This window comes from Cuculus canorus, chromosome 5, assembly GCF_017976375.1.
Source record: "Cuculus canorus isolate bCucCan1 chromosome 5, bCucCan1.pri, whole genome shotgun sequence".
NCBI classification, from domain to species: Eukaryota; Metazoa; Chordata; class Aves; order Cuculiformes; family Cuculidae; genus Cuculus; species Cuculus canorus.
The window spans coordinates 63,072,680-63,091,379 of NC_071405.1; the positions used below are offsets into that span (position 1 = coordinate 63,072,680).

An 18,700-nucleotide genomic window follows, 5' to 3' on the forward strand; every position below is an offset into this window, starting at 1 on the left:
AATAAGACAGGTCTTCCTTAACATTTCTTACCAGCGTGTCCTTGCTTGTATAGTGAACCATCCAACCCTCCTTCATTACTGTGCTACTTCTCCTTTTTGTGTGCTTCACAGATTGTACCACTCTCATTAATGGAATATTGTTGCTGGTTGAAGGGCTTAAAGAATAAATCAATAAAAACTTTTAAAAAGAAGATAACATTGGACTAACAGAAAAAAAGAAATGTTTTATATCAGAATATATCTCTGTCTCTCAAATATCCCCATTCATTTTTATCATCACTGTCAGACCCGGACTGGACACCCTTTTGTTTTGTCACTCCAAGTATCTCAGAATTATGAAGAAACAAGACTGTAATACTACACCTGGAGAATGTCAGAGAACTTCTGAAGGCTTACGCACAAACACTCTCTCTCTCAAAAATATTCCTAAAGATGAGCTAACAAGATGGGCGAGTGACTAGGGCTTCAACTAAAGTGTGCGAATCATAGCTCAAGCCTGTGCTATGCATAATCCAGACCAGTACTCGACCTTGAATCTTTCATAATCTAAATAAATATTGTCCATCAGCTAACTGTCCTATGATCTTTCTTGAGTTCAAACACACAAGAGAGTTATGACAGTTTACACAGCAGAAAGTGTGTCAGCTGCCTAACTGCGCATAACCTGGCAGGGTGTAGCTTAGAATCTGCTGGAACCTCTCAGAGAAAGAGTTTTAAACAAATACACTTTTATTCTCAAAGACCTAAAGCAATGTCCCATTGCCTTGCACTCCAAGGTATGCAGGCTGAAAATTTTCCACAACTCAGCTGACAAACAGTAAGGAAGGCATAGGAGCTTGACAGCATGTCTCACAGCAGCATCAGATAAAATCTGGAATATCTAGTTGGAAGGGTGTAGGAAGTAACCAAGCCCACCTTCCCAATTTCCTTGCTGTCAGAGTTAACCGTTCCTAAAGCATATTCTGCATAAAGGAATACGGACTCATAAACAACTTCAATCCTAAACCTAAACACTTAACTTTTTTCTGGTAGAACATCTGAAGATGGTGTATTGTACGTTAAAATTTGTACGTTGCCCTGCTGGCAAAACTGTTGGGGCAAGGACTCCAACAAAAAAGGGCAAAGAATGCCAAGGGAGAGAATAATATTTTAAGTTTCCACAGTCGTTCTGTGAGTGCCTGCAACTCACCTGATCATCCTGTTAGACTCGTCATGGTCTGGATCAGCAGGATCAGCATCCTGCATTTCCCCATTGTCACTATGGCATCCTGTCATTGACATCTCAGAATCATGAGATATAGATTCTTCCATGTCATCTATAAAACCACTGTTTCTTTCACTGTCATTGTCATCACTCCCTTCTTCCATGACCACATCAGACTCAGCCCCAGGACTAAGGAGATCTGGAATAAAATTCCTGAAGTTATTATACGAAAATAGACAATCACAACATTTTGAGCTTCAGGAAAACTCAAGTTCTCTTCATCTCTCTATTCAATGTGTACTGGAGAGGTGTGGTTTGTAACCAGCCATTGAGAAAATCACTACAGAAAACTGGAAATGCATCAAAGCAGAATATTTTCAGAAATGCAACCTTCTCTTAAAAAATGCCAAAGTCAAGGCAGAACTTCTTAACTTAACCACGAACTTCTATCAAAAATCTACAATCATGAGCTCTGAGATCTGCTAGCAGATTTCCTGTACAGCATGAATGCTGTGTACTGGCTCATCGGCTATAGGCAGGCCAGAAGCTAGAAGAGCACCACCATTCTCTGTGAAGGCTCTGCAATATGGTATAGTGATCCATACTGTTGAATAATGCTCCCAATTGTAAAGGAAACATTAAATAAATATCAAAAAGCCCAATGTAAGATAGCATAGAAAAAAAATGAAGACTTAGGATTTAACTATTTGACTATGGCACAGTATTAATAGTATCTCCCAAATAATATTTAAACTATGTTAAACTTTCCAATTTGAAGATTAAATATGACAAAGCAAAATCAAAGCAAGGAATACATTTTTATGGTATTGCTGCTTGTGAATGGATTTATCTGGAACACAGAAAGGAAGAGAAAACTTTAAAATTATTTACCTATGGACTACAAAACTAAACAAATTAAATAAAAACAAAATTAAAAAAAAAAAAGGCATTTTTTTTGAAACTGAACCTGCTGCTATACAGGCTGTGATCTAACAGGTCATCAGTCCTATAGAATCATAGAATAGTTTTGGTTGGAAAAGACCTTTAAGATCATCATGTCCAACCATCAACCCAGCCCTGTCAAGTCTACCATTAGACCACATCTCCAAGTATACGACATCTACTTGTCTTTTAAACACCTCCAGGGATGGTGACTCAATCACCTCACTGGGCAGTTTATTCCAATGCTTGACAACTCTTTCAGTAAAGTAATTCCTTCTAATATTCAACCTAAATTTCCCCAGGCAGATCTTGAGGCGATTTCCCCTTGTCCTGTCACTAGCTACCAGCGAGGAGAGACCAACCCCCACCTCGCTATAACCTCCTCTTCAATAATTGTAGATACCGGTCAGGTCTCCCTTCAGTCTCCTTTTCTCCACACTAAACAACTCCAGCTCTAGCAGGAACAGTAATCAAGTCATGAATGACATTTCACAGTGCAAGTTTCTCTCTTTGCTATTCCTACATCACTTTTATCTTTATTTTTAATAAACCCACAATCAGTTAAAAATAACTTCCCACATTTAATTGTTTAGTGTGTTTATTAATGAGACCATGTACGGAATTTTATTGCTTAAGCTCTTTCTTCACTTACCATTTTGGGGAAGATGCATCACAGCAGACAGACAGAGTGACAATACTGTTCTTTATTTACTAAGTTTGAAAACAATGTGAACCAAATTACTGTAAAAATAGAAACAAGATACCAAGAAGAAATTGCCTTTGAAAATCCTAAGGACCTTGTTATCAGTCACTTAGGATGCTTAATTACAAGTTCTACTGTGACACTACAGATATCATACTGTAGGTATTATTTAGTGGGGAAAAGCCAAATTCCGTAAATTTTGAGATGGAGGGCTTCAAGAAGCACACGTGGAGTAAGCATGGACTACATGTTCTTACTCAGCTCTTCCTCAAACAAAACATTACTTCCCCAGACAAACCATTACCTTCCACCAGCCCAGCATCAGATTCATGTGTAGGAGGCAAGTCGATACAAGTAGAGTGTTACTTGTGAGGGAAACCAAGGGGAGGGCACAGAGGGTACACTGGAGAGATGAAATGCATCTGCCTCAGATAGAAAGAGGGAACTTTAAGGAGTAGTTCAGAAACAAATGTAACTTTTGTTCATTTAGTCCAGCTGTCCAGAAACAAGGCTTGCCCTCCTGTCTTCTGTTTTCATCAGTCCTGTTTTGCATTCCTCTAAAATTGCACCTACGCTGTTAAAATTTTATCATTTATAAGCAGATTTAGTCACTTTCTGACTGCAAATCTCAGGGAAAAGTCTATACTGTTATCAATGGATATCATGGTGTATGTTTAGTGCTTGGATTTGAAAATCAAAAATCAAGCTATAAACTTCCATAAGCATCATTACTTGCGTCATGAAGAAACAATTATGTTATGGGATGGTTAATGGTCAAGTGAGGTGAAAACGTTGTAAAGACCAAAAAAAAAAATAATAAAAATAATTAATCCAAAAGTCCTGTTTGACGTGCATCAGAGGGGACATGCAGTATGGATGCAACATCAACCTACCAGAAAATCATGCACCTTATCAAGTTTCAAGTTGGATTTTTAGCATATGAAATATTTTTGCCTACACTAATTGCCATTAAACAGAAATATTTTTGCAGTAATACAGTCACATGACTATGAGAAATTCTATGAAAAATATTAAGTAACATTCCCAATTTTGGAAATTCTTGATATCTCTTCAATAAAGTTGATCACTGATTTAAAGTTTGAAAAAGAATATCTAATAAGGCAATACTTTATGAACCTCAGAAGTAATTTAGGTTGACGACTTAACATGGTAATATGCATTAGAAACTGAACACTTCACCGCACTTCTCATTCCCTTATCACACAGAAAACTGACATTTTCAAGGCAATCAACAACTAAACTACAGCCACCCGTTTTTTCGCCAGTACCGTCTGTCAAGCCTACTCATACATTCCTATACTTGACACAAAACTGTCAGCACATGTATGGGAAAATGGGCAGATACTCAAGCCTTTATTTCTGGCAACAGATATGATTACTTTTACACCAATAGTAAGAAGTGAAATTTCTTCATGGAGGGTCTTCCAAGTTCTTCCAGGTATACTTTTCCTTCTCAGGAACATTATCTGAAAACAAACACTTTCCCCCCCCCCAACCAAAAAGCAATTTTGTGTTTGTATCTGATAGGTGAACGCCAACTTCTCATGTGTGTGGCTTTTTGCTTTACTTCGACTTTCTGTGTTCAACCCGCCAGGATCATCCGGCCCTTCTGCTGCCGACACCACCTCTGTGGCACATTGAACCTGTCTATCACTGACACCTGTTTGGAAGACACATACTCTGAGTTGGAGGCATATGAGCCACTTGTAGGGTTTCTTCCACACTTCAACTTCACACAGAAATATCACAGAGGAAGGTCACTCCCAAGCAATAGAAAAATGTGTCTTTGAACACATCACTATTTTACATTTCTCTTTTATTTAACTGATGGCTTAAACAATGACAGAAACAATTGTTAAGGCAACTTACCTCCATTAATTGCAACCTCCCCCAGGCAGTTATTTGGCACTTTAGGAGCACAGCGTTTGTGACAGTTGAACCTACAGTCTGTTAAGAAAAAAAACGCAATACAATAAAATTATTTTTCTGTGACACAATCATGTTTTTTTCTATAACCTATAAATGTCAAGCCCTACCATTTTGCTAATACAAAGTTAACATATCCAGACAGCGTTCCGTAGCCTGGCTGCATGCTACTTGCCAGGACAGGATGAAGATGCTAGAACAGTGTTTCTCTGAGGAGAAAGGAAAGTATTAGTGAAGGTAGTTGGGTGAGGGCACTAGTGGCAGACAAAGCACGTGCTTAACTCATCTAGGGGAGCAACAGGGAGACCTGCATGCTTGGCTGCAAAGCCAGAGCTGCTTTTCCAGAGAACAGAAGCAGCTCAGGCTGCAGCTTGGGACTGACTACACATCAAATACTGATGGCTGAAAATTTAAACAAAAGAACTCTAGCCAACAGTTTTAAGTGAGAATATATTTGTTCTTTACATCTCAAAGCAATTTCTAGCTAGCTTTCAGTGGAGGGTTCCTTCAACACCTCAGTGTTTTCCAGATATTTTTATTTCATTCTACCTTTACTTTATTCATATGTGCAAGTAGCACTTTATTAGATACCATCTTAACTGTTTTCTTTTGCCTCATAAACACATTTTACCTAAACTAAGTAAACTTATTAACACACTGAGAAGGCCAAACAGTCAGGAAAGAAGGAAGAAATATACTAAGGTTGTCTATATATTTAAAATTATTTAACTTCAGAATGATCCAAAAACCAATTAAGAAACTGCAGTGCCAAACTGTAGGTAAATATTTTTTTTAAAAAAATCAGGTTAATATTTGCTTGCCTCACTGGGATTCAAAATGAGCCCTAACAGGTGGCTTCAGAGAGATCTTGCTTTAGTTAAATCACATTAGAATCACATCTATACTTAAATGAATGCAACTTTCAATTTTTGCTGAATGATAGTTCAAAGAAGCAACACAAAGTACACTGATTAATTCTACGGTAGATATTGCTTGTTTTAAAAGAAGGAAGATGATTTTAAGGATCTATTAGCCAACATTATCTAGCACCACAGCATGCATAATGCTTTGTTTTCATGGGCACTCTGGCTGGCAAATTGAGCCAGTAATCTAGGCTACAATGCAAGGGGCTCGATTCATCTACTTGAATACACCACCACGAGACTTGAGAGCACATTAGTCACATTGAAAGTATGTGAGTTTGAATTCTCATATAAGCTCATCTTATTTTATTTCCATTCCAACTTCTGCAAACCCTGAACTACTGGGACTCAGGCACATGCATCAATTTGAGCATAAGACTGTAGATTGAAAACAATGAAGGTATGAATACAGTACTTGTGTTAACTATTCTGCTGTAACTGCCTGTGAGCATATGCTCGCCTAGTGCCACATACAAGAAAATTTACACCTGAATGAAAGAGATTTGAGTTACTGCAGACATACCACAGTGTAAGAATGAAGAGTCATGTACTCAGCTCCTGCGGAACAGCAATTACTGTAATTTTGACTCCAACCTAATCCAATCTACTGAGGTAATAATGAGTAAGGCTACTTAGTAACTACTCAAATGCTAATTAACTAATTTTATTATGCTTAGCTTTTACATCCCCAAAGGGTATTTACTTACCTTTGCATTGCAAACCCTGTCTAAAAAGCCCTTTGAGAAGCTTCTTGCAGTACTGGCAAACTGTTGGCCGTGTGTAAGAGTGGATGACGAAAGTGTGAGGCACTTTAACCTTGGACAGTAAGATCTTGTCTAGCTGAATAGGCCGTCCAATGTAGGACTGTGAATTTGATCTCTTCTCTCGCCCAGTGAATGATTCTGACGGCGTCTTTTGCTGTGAAGGACATAAAAAGAACATTTGAAATAATCATGATGCATTCATTTTTAAAAGAATATCATATTCACGTATACTCACTCCAAGAACAGTAAATCATATGTCATGAAAAGTAATGTAAGTGCTTTTAAACATTAATAGAACATGCAACATATCCTCTCTTAGACTGCTTTTGAAAAATTGGAATGGTATCAAACAATATTTTTGCCAACAATATCGCCACATATTTCACATGTTGGTTCAGTGAAGAATATATATTTTTAATCAAAATGAAAATATTCAATACATATTTCTCAGAAGAGCATTTTGTGTTCCAGTAAAAACACAAGCCATTTTTTTCTCTCTTATTTGCTGTTTCATATCAAAGGTATCTTTGAAAGGTTGTAGTTTTTATATAAACATTAAGAAAATTATTACTTTGTTCTATGTGCATGCAGGTTTTTGAAAGAAAACAGGTCAGTATTTTCCATCCCCTTTATTTATAATTTTTGCTGTTGTTAACCTTACCACACCTAGATTTTGCACAACAGATCACAATAAGTATTTAAATGCGTCTATATAAATATGTATGAAGTGAGACACAGTCTAAGGGAAGGAATCAAAAGAAATGAATTACCTTATTTTTTCTACTAAATTAATTTAGATGTAAATATAGTAATTACCCCAGAAAACAAGTGACCCAGAAAACTTCCTTGTCCTAAGAATTGCCTTTGAGAAACTACCAAACTACTCCCACAGTTAAGACAGGAAGGAGAAAAAAAGCGACAACCAGCTTAACCATTTAAAACTCAGCATCTTCTTGCCATCAGCTGCAAATAATCTGATAACTGAAGGCTAGAAAATGAGTCATTCCTTTGTGAGCTTGAAATCTTCAAAAAGTCATAGTAGCTAAAACTTCAGATTGGCCTAACCTGAAAAATTTTGTTTCAAACTAATAATGTTATAGGAAATTCTGAATCTGAGAAGGCTGATTGATTACTATTTCCTGGTCACCAAAATAAAAAATACACTTCTGTAAGCTTACATCTGAGAATACTGGAGTAAAGAGAAATTTAAAAGTTATCTTGATGACAGAAGAACCTGTCATCAAGGAGGCTGAGCCTTTGTCTTCATGGTTTATTTGCCACAGGGAAAAAAATTCTTTCCAATGATCAGATAGGTTTCTTACTGTGGCAATGAGAATTTTAATTTGGCTGCATTGCAGAACTACCCGACTTTCCAAAGACACATACACAATAGATTTGCTGAACATTAGAGCCACCCCACTAATTGATAACAATGTCAGCATCACATGTTTATCCACTATACAAATGCAGTCCTGTCAAATAAAGGAGAAACACACAAAATACATTGTAGGAGCCAGGTACGTGAAGTCACCATAAACAAAATAGATTGAAACAAGTATAAGAAAGCATCTATCTTCTCTTCATCAAAAATAATAGTGGAAAAGTATGAGTACATACTTTGGTATTTTGTGTTTACTTCCTCCATGCTCCGTAGAGCACTTGTGCATATGAACCACCCACCCTCTGCCCCCAAACTAGTCTCAGTTTAGGACTAAATTAATTTAATATATGTTAGTTAGCAACATTGTCTAGTTATTTCCAAGGCACATTGCATTAAGTCTTATGAAGTCAACATGAACGGGCTTTGGAAGGCAGGGCAGAAGCCCAGCAGGAAGGAAGGATGAGCCCACATGTACAGCACAGACTGCATCGCTCAGCTTGCACAAGCTACCTGAAAAGGCCAGCCCTCCCTACGTGTGGACAGGATAAAGGTCACAAGAGGAGCCAGAAATACTTATGCAGTCCTCTCATTCTTGCATGTAGGGACAGTTTTGGCCCCGACTGATGATACTTGAGTCTTAGGACAGTGCATTCCAAGTTAGACATCCTGAACCTTATGCTATGGTCAGATACCTAGCTCTGAATTTGCTCTTCAGTGTTCAGAACTGAACAAGAACAGTTATACCTGTGACACACTATATTTTAGTATAAGTATTTTTTTTTAATAAAGCCATTCTTTTATAGTTTCCCTTAATTCTAATCACTACCTGTAAGGCATTAATCACTACACTTTGCTTTTTTGGTCTTGAATAGGGACACTGGGGGGACTTATAGTGACACTATTCTCTTAAAATGTACTTAAATTGAAATGGAGTGAGAATTTCTAACAGGAAAGACTTCTATTCTTTGTTTGCATTATACCACTGCAACAAATTAATATTTCAGTTTATTGTTCTTACCACCAGAGCTATTTTTTTACAATCTTACTCTTGTCTGAGGTACAAGCAATCCAAATACCTCTTAACATTATGATCTCTCTTAGAACCCTGTCTAATATCACCTAAACTAAATCTACTTTGCCTTCATTTTCCAACTTATTGTCAAATCAAAAATTATTTGGGCAACTGAACACTGCTAAAAGCTTCTTAGAAGTCCAAGTTTGTCTCATGCTCAAAGGATTTCAGAAAGCTGGTTTGGCCCCATTTTTCTCACTAAATGCCTTGCAGGTTTTATTATAGAAATTTCAGCAGTATTGATGATATGTTCTGAGACTAATCTTAGGCACATATACGATGATCAGAGAGAGACAGGCTTCACTACAGCTTTGGCTCTGACCACTGAGACGCAATGTCTAGATGATGTCTGATCAAATCTCAGATGTGGTACACTATGGATTTGGGACAAACTATTTGCTATATTTTTTGCTTTTTCAGTTTTAATGTACTGGTGTATGGTTCTGAATGATTCTGGCAAAATGCTAGGTTGGACAAAAAGTGAATTGTGCATGTTCTACATTGACTCAATCCTTTCTGAATGATAATTTGGTAACAGTCACTCGTCACACCATCAGCTTTGATCAAATACCAAGTTACCATTGATAAAGTTTTTTTACAGTTTATCTTCTCAAAATTTCCATCAGCCAACGTACAGTTCTAATTTTTGATGGATTTACTTCAAGTCTCACTTCACATGGCTGCTGAGTAATGTTAGACAATAGGTGATTATATCTTGGCAAATAATTTAGAAGTGTTCTGTACCGTTCAAGTAGAAATGGATACTAAACAAAGATAAAACATTGGAAGACCTGCTGCATGATGTCAGTACTCAAGACTGGTCCCTAACTTGATTTTTTAATGTGATTTTAATATTCAAAATGCTGCTTGTATTTGTGTTAAAAGTATTGAGAATGCACAGCAAGCTCGATAAAAAATGAACATAATTTCACCATCGTCATCTCAAAGCAAGTGAAATTAAATAAGTAGGCGTAAACTCACTCTTTGTAGGCAATATCTGCCAGCTTTTTCTATCCACAGTCATATTTACAGAACAAGTATGTGAGCTTTTCTTTGCTCTTCTGAAAGTACTGGAGTGCTAGACAATACCAGCATTGTACATCATACAACACACCAGCAATTCTCAATTTACAGTGTCTGCAGGTCAAGTAAGAGGTAAAACTGAGTTTCAACTTCTTCCATACTAGAAAAGACATCAGCAGTCATGGATCTGGTCTCTCTCCTGCATGTCCAGGTCTGATATGATGGACTTGTGCTCCTTTCCTCTTCCAGCTGGAGGCAATGTGACCCACTGCTTTTGCTCAGAAGTAGCAAGGAAAGCGAAGCTGATGCCAGAAGACTCCTGGCAGCAGTGGCCTGAGTGGTCACTCCACCCCTCTCCGATGATTGATCAACTGGGAGGAAGAATACCTCCTCCATTTTGTCAATGATGAGCTTCTCCTCCCAATATCTTCCAAAGCTCCTGTCAATATCCCTCAACTTTAACTTCCAGCCTCCCAGCATCAGAGATGCTACATTTTAAAGCCCTAAAAAGAAAAAGAAACCAGGGACTATCCTATTTTCATTGCAAAGGCAAGAATCTCTTCCATAAAGCAACTTCTTCAGCCAATTAGAAAGACAAAGTAGTTTTTCCTGGTAGTCAGCCAGACTACTGACTCAGCAAATCTGGAAACTTCCCAGGAAATGATTGCTTAACTGGATTACACCATGGAAACTAACAGCCTGTGCTCCTCCAAACACTAAACAGTTCTTCAGAACACTCATCTCAGCAAGGTAATCTATACTTTAACAGCTCAGAATATCATTTTCCAAGTGACAAAAAATGAAGAAACGTGCAGATATTTAACTGTATGGATGTCCAACCAAACCAGTGACACCAATTACATCCAGAAACTTCAGTTCAATTATGCCTTAAGCTATGAGAATATCTAATACAATCCAGTGTTAGCTTACTCTTTTATTTTGAAAAAAGTAGTGTTTTATTTTTTTTTAATTCCAAGATGAGAAAGGTGCCAAGCTTGTCCCCAGCACGGGACATTCTGCATGACTCTTATTAGCTGATGCCTTGCTCCTCCTTCTGATTCAATGCCTTCGAATTTTTGGAACATACTGAATCTATTCACAGTTTAGCTGGTGAACTTTGTTAAAAGCTACTCAAAGACACAACAAGTATGTCTGTAGTAAACAGAAGCAGAAAATCATTGGGCAGAACCCTGTCACTGCAGGTAGGAGGCAGTCCTTGATATAACTGTTACCCCAAAGGTCATAATCCCTCAGCAGATCCCCCGTCTGTGTTTTTTACTTTGTCCAAATCCATTGGAAAAAAAAAAAAACAACCAATTAAGAAACTGAAATAAATACTGATTCCCTGGCAATGGATTCAGCCATTCTTATACACCTGGGTGAGTTTTACTGTCTTGCAGCCCCACCTTCTCTCCTTCTCAGGCACAGAAATCGAAGAAACTTTAGAGAGATGCTGAAGAGACTAATGGGAAGCAATAAAAGCTGACTGCCTGGATGCAGAGTTGGCCTCTTGGCAACAAAGATAAAGAACAGCCCTGCAATCCAGCTGCACAGGCTAGCCTAAAACATAAAACAGACTGCTGTTTGCTTGACTGCTTCTAAAGCGTTTCAACAGTTCCACTACAAACGTTCCAAGCATTCTGACAATACTTTACTGAGAAGCTTTATGTTCTAGAAGATTCAGAATTTCAGTACTTCAATTTTGACATTTGATCACGCTGTTTGAAATTATGCTTGTGGAAACACATTCAAGACAGCAAACTTCACTCAGAAAAGAACAGACCACATATCCTCTTCTCTCCTAAACATGTAATTTATCAAAACTGTTCACAAAAAAGTGCTAGATTTCTGCAGGCTCAATATCTAAAAAGTACTGTGACATTATTCCTGAGATATTAAATAAAAAACACTAGTATTCCTACATTTTAAAAATGCTTGCCTTAACAAAAGAAGAAAACTATCATAAGCTAGGGGTTTATTTTATTTTATTTATTTGGGCAACTGAGAAAAATTATGTACATTCAAAAAACCCCCCAAACAACAATAACTGTCTACATGAAGTTTCATTTTCAGTGTTGAAGCATACATATCGAAACATGCATTTCCTTCCTGTACTGAAGACAGAGGATAAAGCGTTAATATGTTCACATATGATTTCTTTACAGGAAGCTACTGTCAAATGAGGTGGTGGATATTTATGTATACACAGGAACTACTATGTATTTAATGCAATGGAAATGTTGACTTCGTTTTACAAATTAAACTATGTGACTGTAATTAAGTGAATTCAAGGAAACAAATCTTCAGTTAAATATGCTGAAACACCACACTTAGAATGCAATCGACTGTGTCGCCTTTCGAGGCTTCTCACGCTCTTCTCTTTAAGTCAAATGTATGATTTAATCCTGCCAGCACCATCGTTAGATAGCTATGGTCTGAAAAACACTTCCGCATTACACATGTAAACACACTGAAGAACTAACTTCAATACATGCTGTTAATATTAAACTATCCATAGATGGAAATTATTGTGTACTCTGTTCCTGCACTCAGACATCAATACCAGGAAACTGTGGCTTGTCTGTAACTTGCCTTATTTTGTAAAGTAACAGGAGCAGTTGTGTGATTATGCTAACTCCTCAGATGAGGGATTTCCCTATACAAAAGCCCATTGCTGACACAGGAGTTGCTAAGGACAGCAGGTATAGAAGGGCTCATACAGCACAAAGCTTTTTTCTGCATCTTACAAACATAATTTTCTTCAATAATGTTAGGTTTACTCTGACCTTCTATTATGTGCTTCATAATATTAAGTAATAGATTATTTTCACGTGTCTTGCACTACTAGAATGCCCACATTACAAAGCAGACTCAGCAGCTCAGTTGTGCCTACTGCATAGAACTAATAACAAAGAAAAAAAGGCATATACTATGAAAAACAGTTGGCATAGCCAAGTTACAATTCAAGACAAAACCCTTCAGAGAATCTTTGTACAACTCTGGTTCACACTATCAAGTAACAATATTGGCTTCCCCCCACCCTCCCAAAAATGCCTGTGCAAATATGTTGCATCTGATCCTATCTCCAAATATTTTTGCCCTTAGCAAATCAGGAATAACCAGCAGGCTTTTGAGCTTAAACACTGGTTCGGAAAAAAGCTTTGGCTTTGGACAGAAGTCTAGACAAACCAGCTTGGTGAAGCCTGTCCAAAGAAGAGACATTCAGGGGCAACAAGATGTTACCAATGCAGAAAAACAATCTTAAATATTAGAAGGGAAAGCAACGTTGAATGTAGAATCATAGAATGGTTCGGGTTGGAAGGGAGTTTAAAGATCACCTAGTTCCAATCCCCCTGACCATGGGCAGAAACACCTTCTACTACATCAGGTTCCTCAAAGCTTCATCCAACCTGGTCCCGAACACTTCCACAGTTGAGGTGTCTGGGTAACCTGTTCCAGTGCCTCACCACCGTCACAGTAAAGAATTTCTTACTAATATCTAATCTAAACCTATCCTCTTTCAGCTTAAAACCATTATCCCTTATCCATCACTGTACTCCCTGATAAAAAGCCCCTCCCCAACTGGAGCACCTCTGCTATGAGGACAGGCTGAAAGAGTTGTGTTTTAGGCTGGAGAAGAGAAGGGTGCAGGAAGACCTTATAGCAACCTTCCAGTACCTGAAGGGGGCCTACAAGGAAGTTGGGGAGGGACATTTCAGAAGGGCATGCAGTGACAGGATGAGATGGAATGTCTTCAAATTGACAGGGGGAGATTTAGATAGCTTTTAATATGGTTTAATATTTTAACTAATGGTACAAAAGCAAGAAAACCTAAAAAAAAAATGATACCTGAAAGAATACAGAATTAACTTAAATTCATATTTAAATAGGTAAGTATTTAATGTAAATACCAGTGTCAGATTCCCTAAGTTCTTGATTCTCAGTTCTGTTCAGTGTATGACCCTAGATTCACCTAGCGAATCTGGCACTAAATCAGTGTAAACATTACTTAGGATTTGTTTAGTTCACAGTCTATATTTTACACTTCTATTATTTTTAAATAACATCTAAATTCGAGACCTCAAAAAATTTCCAAGAACACTCCCCAAAACAGCACAGTTTTTTTTTTATTAAACAAAATAGCACAGGGAAAATAAGTTCCTATAAGACAGAGAGAAATGTGCAGTGTACTTCACCGGAGTGAGGAAGCATAACTTGGGGTGACAAGAACAGAACATTACTATGAGTGGTATTAATTCTGTTTTAACTTGAGTGTCTTTCTTCAAGAGGAAATACTAACATTGCCTCTGAGGTTCTTCGGTCTAATGAACTCTAGTCTAGTCATTAGAAAAGGACTCTTACTAATTACAACTGGCTTCAGGCATGAAGCTGCTCTCAGATGCAACACCCTAGCCCTTCTTTAACCCTTCCCTTAACGGCTCTTTTTTTTTCCAGTCCAGTGAGTTGGGGAGGCATATGAGGCTCTACAGGGACTGGAACTGGGAAAAGGAGATGCATCATCTGTCTGAGCGTGGAAAAGCAATTCTTCATACTGTGAGAATCTTTGAGTCAGTGGAAACAAGGATTCCTTAATTCAATGGAGTAAGAGAAAAGAACAGCTGTAGTAAGAGCTGGGTACACGGGAAGAAAGAGAAAAAGGCAACCTACAACTGAAACAATTCCCTCCCAGAGACTCTACTGTCCTAGTTCTGCAAAATCACTTTTCTATATATAGCTGAAAAGCCTCAAGCCAGCTTCGCTTATAATAAATCTACAAAGGCAGGCAACACCTGGTGCTTTGTATTATGTCAGTGATATTTTAATCGTCTTTTAAACTAAAACTGTTTAAATTTTAAATTATTTAGTAAAAAATAATTCTTGAAACAGCAAAGATAATATATAAGTAACTGTAGGATTCCATTGACCCATGCCCTGTAAGACACAACATTCGTATTTTAAATGTAAAGCTCATCTAGGCTTTTTCTGAGAAATCACTTTCAATTTGGCTATAAATTACTGTGACACATCAACATTCGTTGCTTGTAGAAACAGAATAAAACGTACCAAAATAATGGAAAGCTATAAAAAAGTAAACAGAAATAAAATTCTATTATGTCACATAAATGTATTTTAAAGTAAAAACATAGATTGTTAATATATTTACTTTTTCCTAAAGAAACAATTTTGGTTTTCCTCTAAATACCTCTATATTTTCATTTCTACTTTTAATTACTGTTAATTTAGGGTAATCTGTCACCATCCAGACTGATGGATTCATCATTTTTCATATAGCACATACTTACAATAAAATTATCTTAGCTATTACAAAAATCCTGTTGTAAATACACTTGTTTGCATTGTTTTATGCATATTCTGTGGAGTTGTAATTCTGGGGCATACTATGATACTGAGGCATGCTACATAAGAATGTATGTGTTTTAGGAAGAAATAAAGGTGTTTCTTTTGAATAGATAAATATTTAGTCATGGTAATCTTCATTTTAGGATAAGAAATTATTCCTCAGATTAACTGTGTAGTATATCTAGAAAGGAAAACATTTGCAAAGCCTTCTCTGGCTGCATCTCAAGTATATGCTAAAAGGGAAAGATGCCAACATTTCATAGTTTCAAAAACTTTTGAAACTTTTAAACTTGAAACAAACTTCTTGGGAAGATCTATATTGAAAGCCAAAGAGAACAACCTTTGTCATGAAGTACCCATTAAATAAAATTGTTTTCTCATTTAAATTTGATACTCTTTTCACATATAGCTGTAAGTTACTTGTACACTGTTCACTCTTATTTCCACAGAAATACAGAATTCTTGACTGTTTTTCTTTTAATGCAACCATATTCTGAAACAAAAAGCTACTACACTGCATGGGAAGTTTATTGCCACTGAGCACTTAAAGGTCAAGTCTGTTCAGCTTAAAATAAAATGTTTATTTTCTACATTACTCCAGTAAATTCCCAATGTTCTGAAAGTGAAGCTAAAATTTTCTTCCTATGTGTTACGACCAGTAAAAATGTCTTCAGTCCAACCAATGACTTCTGTCATGCCTAGGAAATGAAAAAGCCACTTTTGTATTAAAATATTTTAATAGTCGTCATTTTTACTGTTAGTGTAAGAATTATGACCTTCTCTTTGGAATATGGACTTTGGAATTTCACACTGTGTCACTCTTTCTAAATGAAAACCAAATGGGCTTGAGTTCTGAAGATTATAATATACTAATCTGATTAAATTCTTGCACTTCTTCACATTGACACTGATAAACATAAGAATGTTCCTGATAATATGATAGGGAGTAAATTCAATACATACCTCATAGCCAGGGCTAACAGGAGACTGAGACAGAAAGTTGGAAAGAAATAAAAACAGAACAAAGAAATCAGGGAGAGAAAAATACAGAAAATAATGTTACTTTAGAAGAAAACGTGAAAGTGCAATTATTTTAGTGTCATTCTGTTATAGAATAGAATGCAAAAGAATTGCATTTGAGCTGTGACGGCATCCTCTTAGTGCTACATGATCAGAGCATTTCTGTTGATGAGTTTTACATTAGTAAGTTAAGAATCAAAGAGAGGATATTACCCAGATTTTATTATTTGGAAGCAGATTTTTAAGCTATACTCAAATGAAATGCTTTATTGGCTAATGAAAACATTTATACCTGAATTGGAACTTTGTTTCTGGTGGTTCTCTATGAAAGGATAATTAAAGTACCCTCTGCAGGATTCCACATTATCCTGTCTCAAAGAGCTCTTAATTTCATAAATTAGGGAATACCTCTTCACTTCATAAGTGGTATTTTTCCAGAAGCCAGACTTACAAGCTAAATTTAATACTGTGAGCTAAAGTTGGTTTCTTTCTGGTTCACACAACATTGACAAAAAGTTTCAGAAACCATAACTTACTCAATAATTCCATCTATGAAAGATCTCTACGACCTCCTCCTCTCTCAATTGCTCTGACTCTAAGTAGTAAATAGGGGTAAAAATAATATTTTAGTCCTATTTAAAGATTTGTCAGATATTTGATTGAAATCAGTGGTCCCAAAGTGGTTTTATTTTGTTTGCAATGATTCAAATGTCACATCAATACTAATAACACAATTTTGTGAATGAGGATGATGTTTCTTAGTATATTCACACAGACTGTAGAAAAATCCAACCCATTCCAAAGTGCAAGCTTTGATTGGTGCCACAGTATATACTGCCATAAAATTTATCTCACAAGTACTGCAGAAGAATGGAGTCCAAAGGACAGATTTGATACAAGAGAACTGACAAAGCTTATGCACATTTCAAAAAAGGAAAAAAAATATTGAGACATATTAAATGCAAAAAACCCAAAACAAAACAAGAGACATATAAAAACCTTATGAGAGAACTTCTGAAAATCTGGTAAGTAGCACCACGATTTCTTGAAATAAAAGTGAAATCAGAAAGCGATTTCATTTTTCTAGGCTAATGCCCATCCCTGTACCTACTGTAAACACATTTACTTTGTGCGTGTATATATATTTGTGCACGTGCATGTGTCGTATTCTGAATCATCAACACAGGTACACTGATGATTGCAAGTTATTGGAGAAGTATCGCCTGCAGTACATATGAAACCTACTGTATTTATTAAACTAGCAATTTTAATATTTTCAACAGTTTTAAGATACATAGTTTTGCAAAACGAGTATTTCATGTAAGAATGTATCATCAAGCAACAGAGTCAAATAATTAAAAATGTTTTCAAGTTTAAAATTTTTGCTATCTTGTAACTGTACAGCATAGCAAATATTTATAGAGACTACACCAGGACACTCTCACATAATTTTTTTAACTAAAATTCTAGAAATAATTCATAACTAGGGCCAGTCTTCCTCAAAATTTATCTGTCTTGGTCAGAATAAGTCAACATTTATAAAACAACCTGCTGAGAAGTATGAATAACCTATAAAGATTTGTTGCCACAGTTTTTTCAGAATTTAACCACCTTACTCATTTATGCAGCTTTTCAATTAAAAACACAGATTCATAATGTTAACCGTAATTTCCAAGGAGCTTTAGGCTAATGATAATCAGCAGCATAAGTGCATAATTACGGATCGTAGATGGTACTGCATATAACACCAAGTCTACATCACTTGAAATGGTGTCCTTTTAGTATGTCAAGTTTAATAATTTTAATATTCTAATTGAGAGGAAAACATGATAATTGTTGTGTGTACTTATAAATTCTTTCCTCTCTTTTAAACCTTAAGGTTTTCAAAACTTTCACTTAGGAGTGGATCCATTTACACACAGTGCAAATTCTTAACTATTCAAGTATATTATGACCATGAGTGTTAAAAGGCACAAATATGCCAAAGCTAAAAAATACATAGTCTAATTTACTCCAGTCACTACATTTTGGTCTCAGAAGAGACATTTTCATGATGGAAAACTACTATATTAATGCATATACAAGTATACTACATATTTACGAGTGCCTGTATGTACACTCTACACCTAAATACAGGCGCATACATATATATACACACTTAGCACAAGGATCTGTTTAGGGAAACAAAGGAGATTTTTCCTACTTTTTTCTGAATACTTAGAAATATGCTAAGTACACAGGCTTCAACTAATTATCTGTAGCTTTGACTATGACAGATACTGTTTGATACTGTGGTGTTTGGGACACAGTGTTCTCCTGAGGCAAATCTTTCCTATATCATAAACCAATGGATGTAGTGG

The 18,700-nt window shown here is 36.4% G+C and overlaps 1 protein-coding gene across 3 annotated transcripts in view; it reads right to left on the minus strand.

The window, feature by feature from the left end:
* The window catches only part of PRKD1 (protein kinase D1), a 127,651-nt gene that overhangs the window by 21,074 nt on the left and 87,877 nt on the right, over positions 1 to 18,700 (minus strand). For 2 of the 3 annotated variants that reach the window (XM_054068375.1, XM_054068377.1), the window contains 5 exons: positions 16,284 to 16,307; positions 6,427 to 6,637; positions 4,740 to 4,817; positions 1,190 to 1,403; positions 32 to 155 (listed from right to left, as the gene is read on the minus strand). In XM_054068375.1, coding sequence (XP_053924350.1) covers positions 32 to 155; positions 1,190 to 1,403; positions 4,740 to 4,817; positions 6,427 to 6,637; positions 16,284 to 16,307 — 651 coding nt within the window. The remainder of the gene's footprint in view (positions 1 to 31; positions 156 to 1,189; positions 1,404 to 4,739; positions 4,818 to 6,426; positions 6,638 to 16,283; positions 16,308 to 18,700) is intronic. The other variant, XM_054068376.1, reaches the window with a different exon arrangement.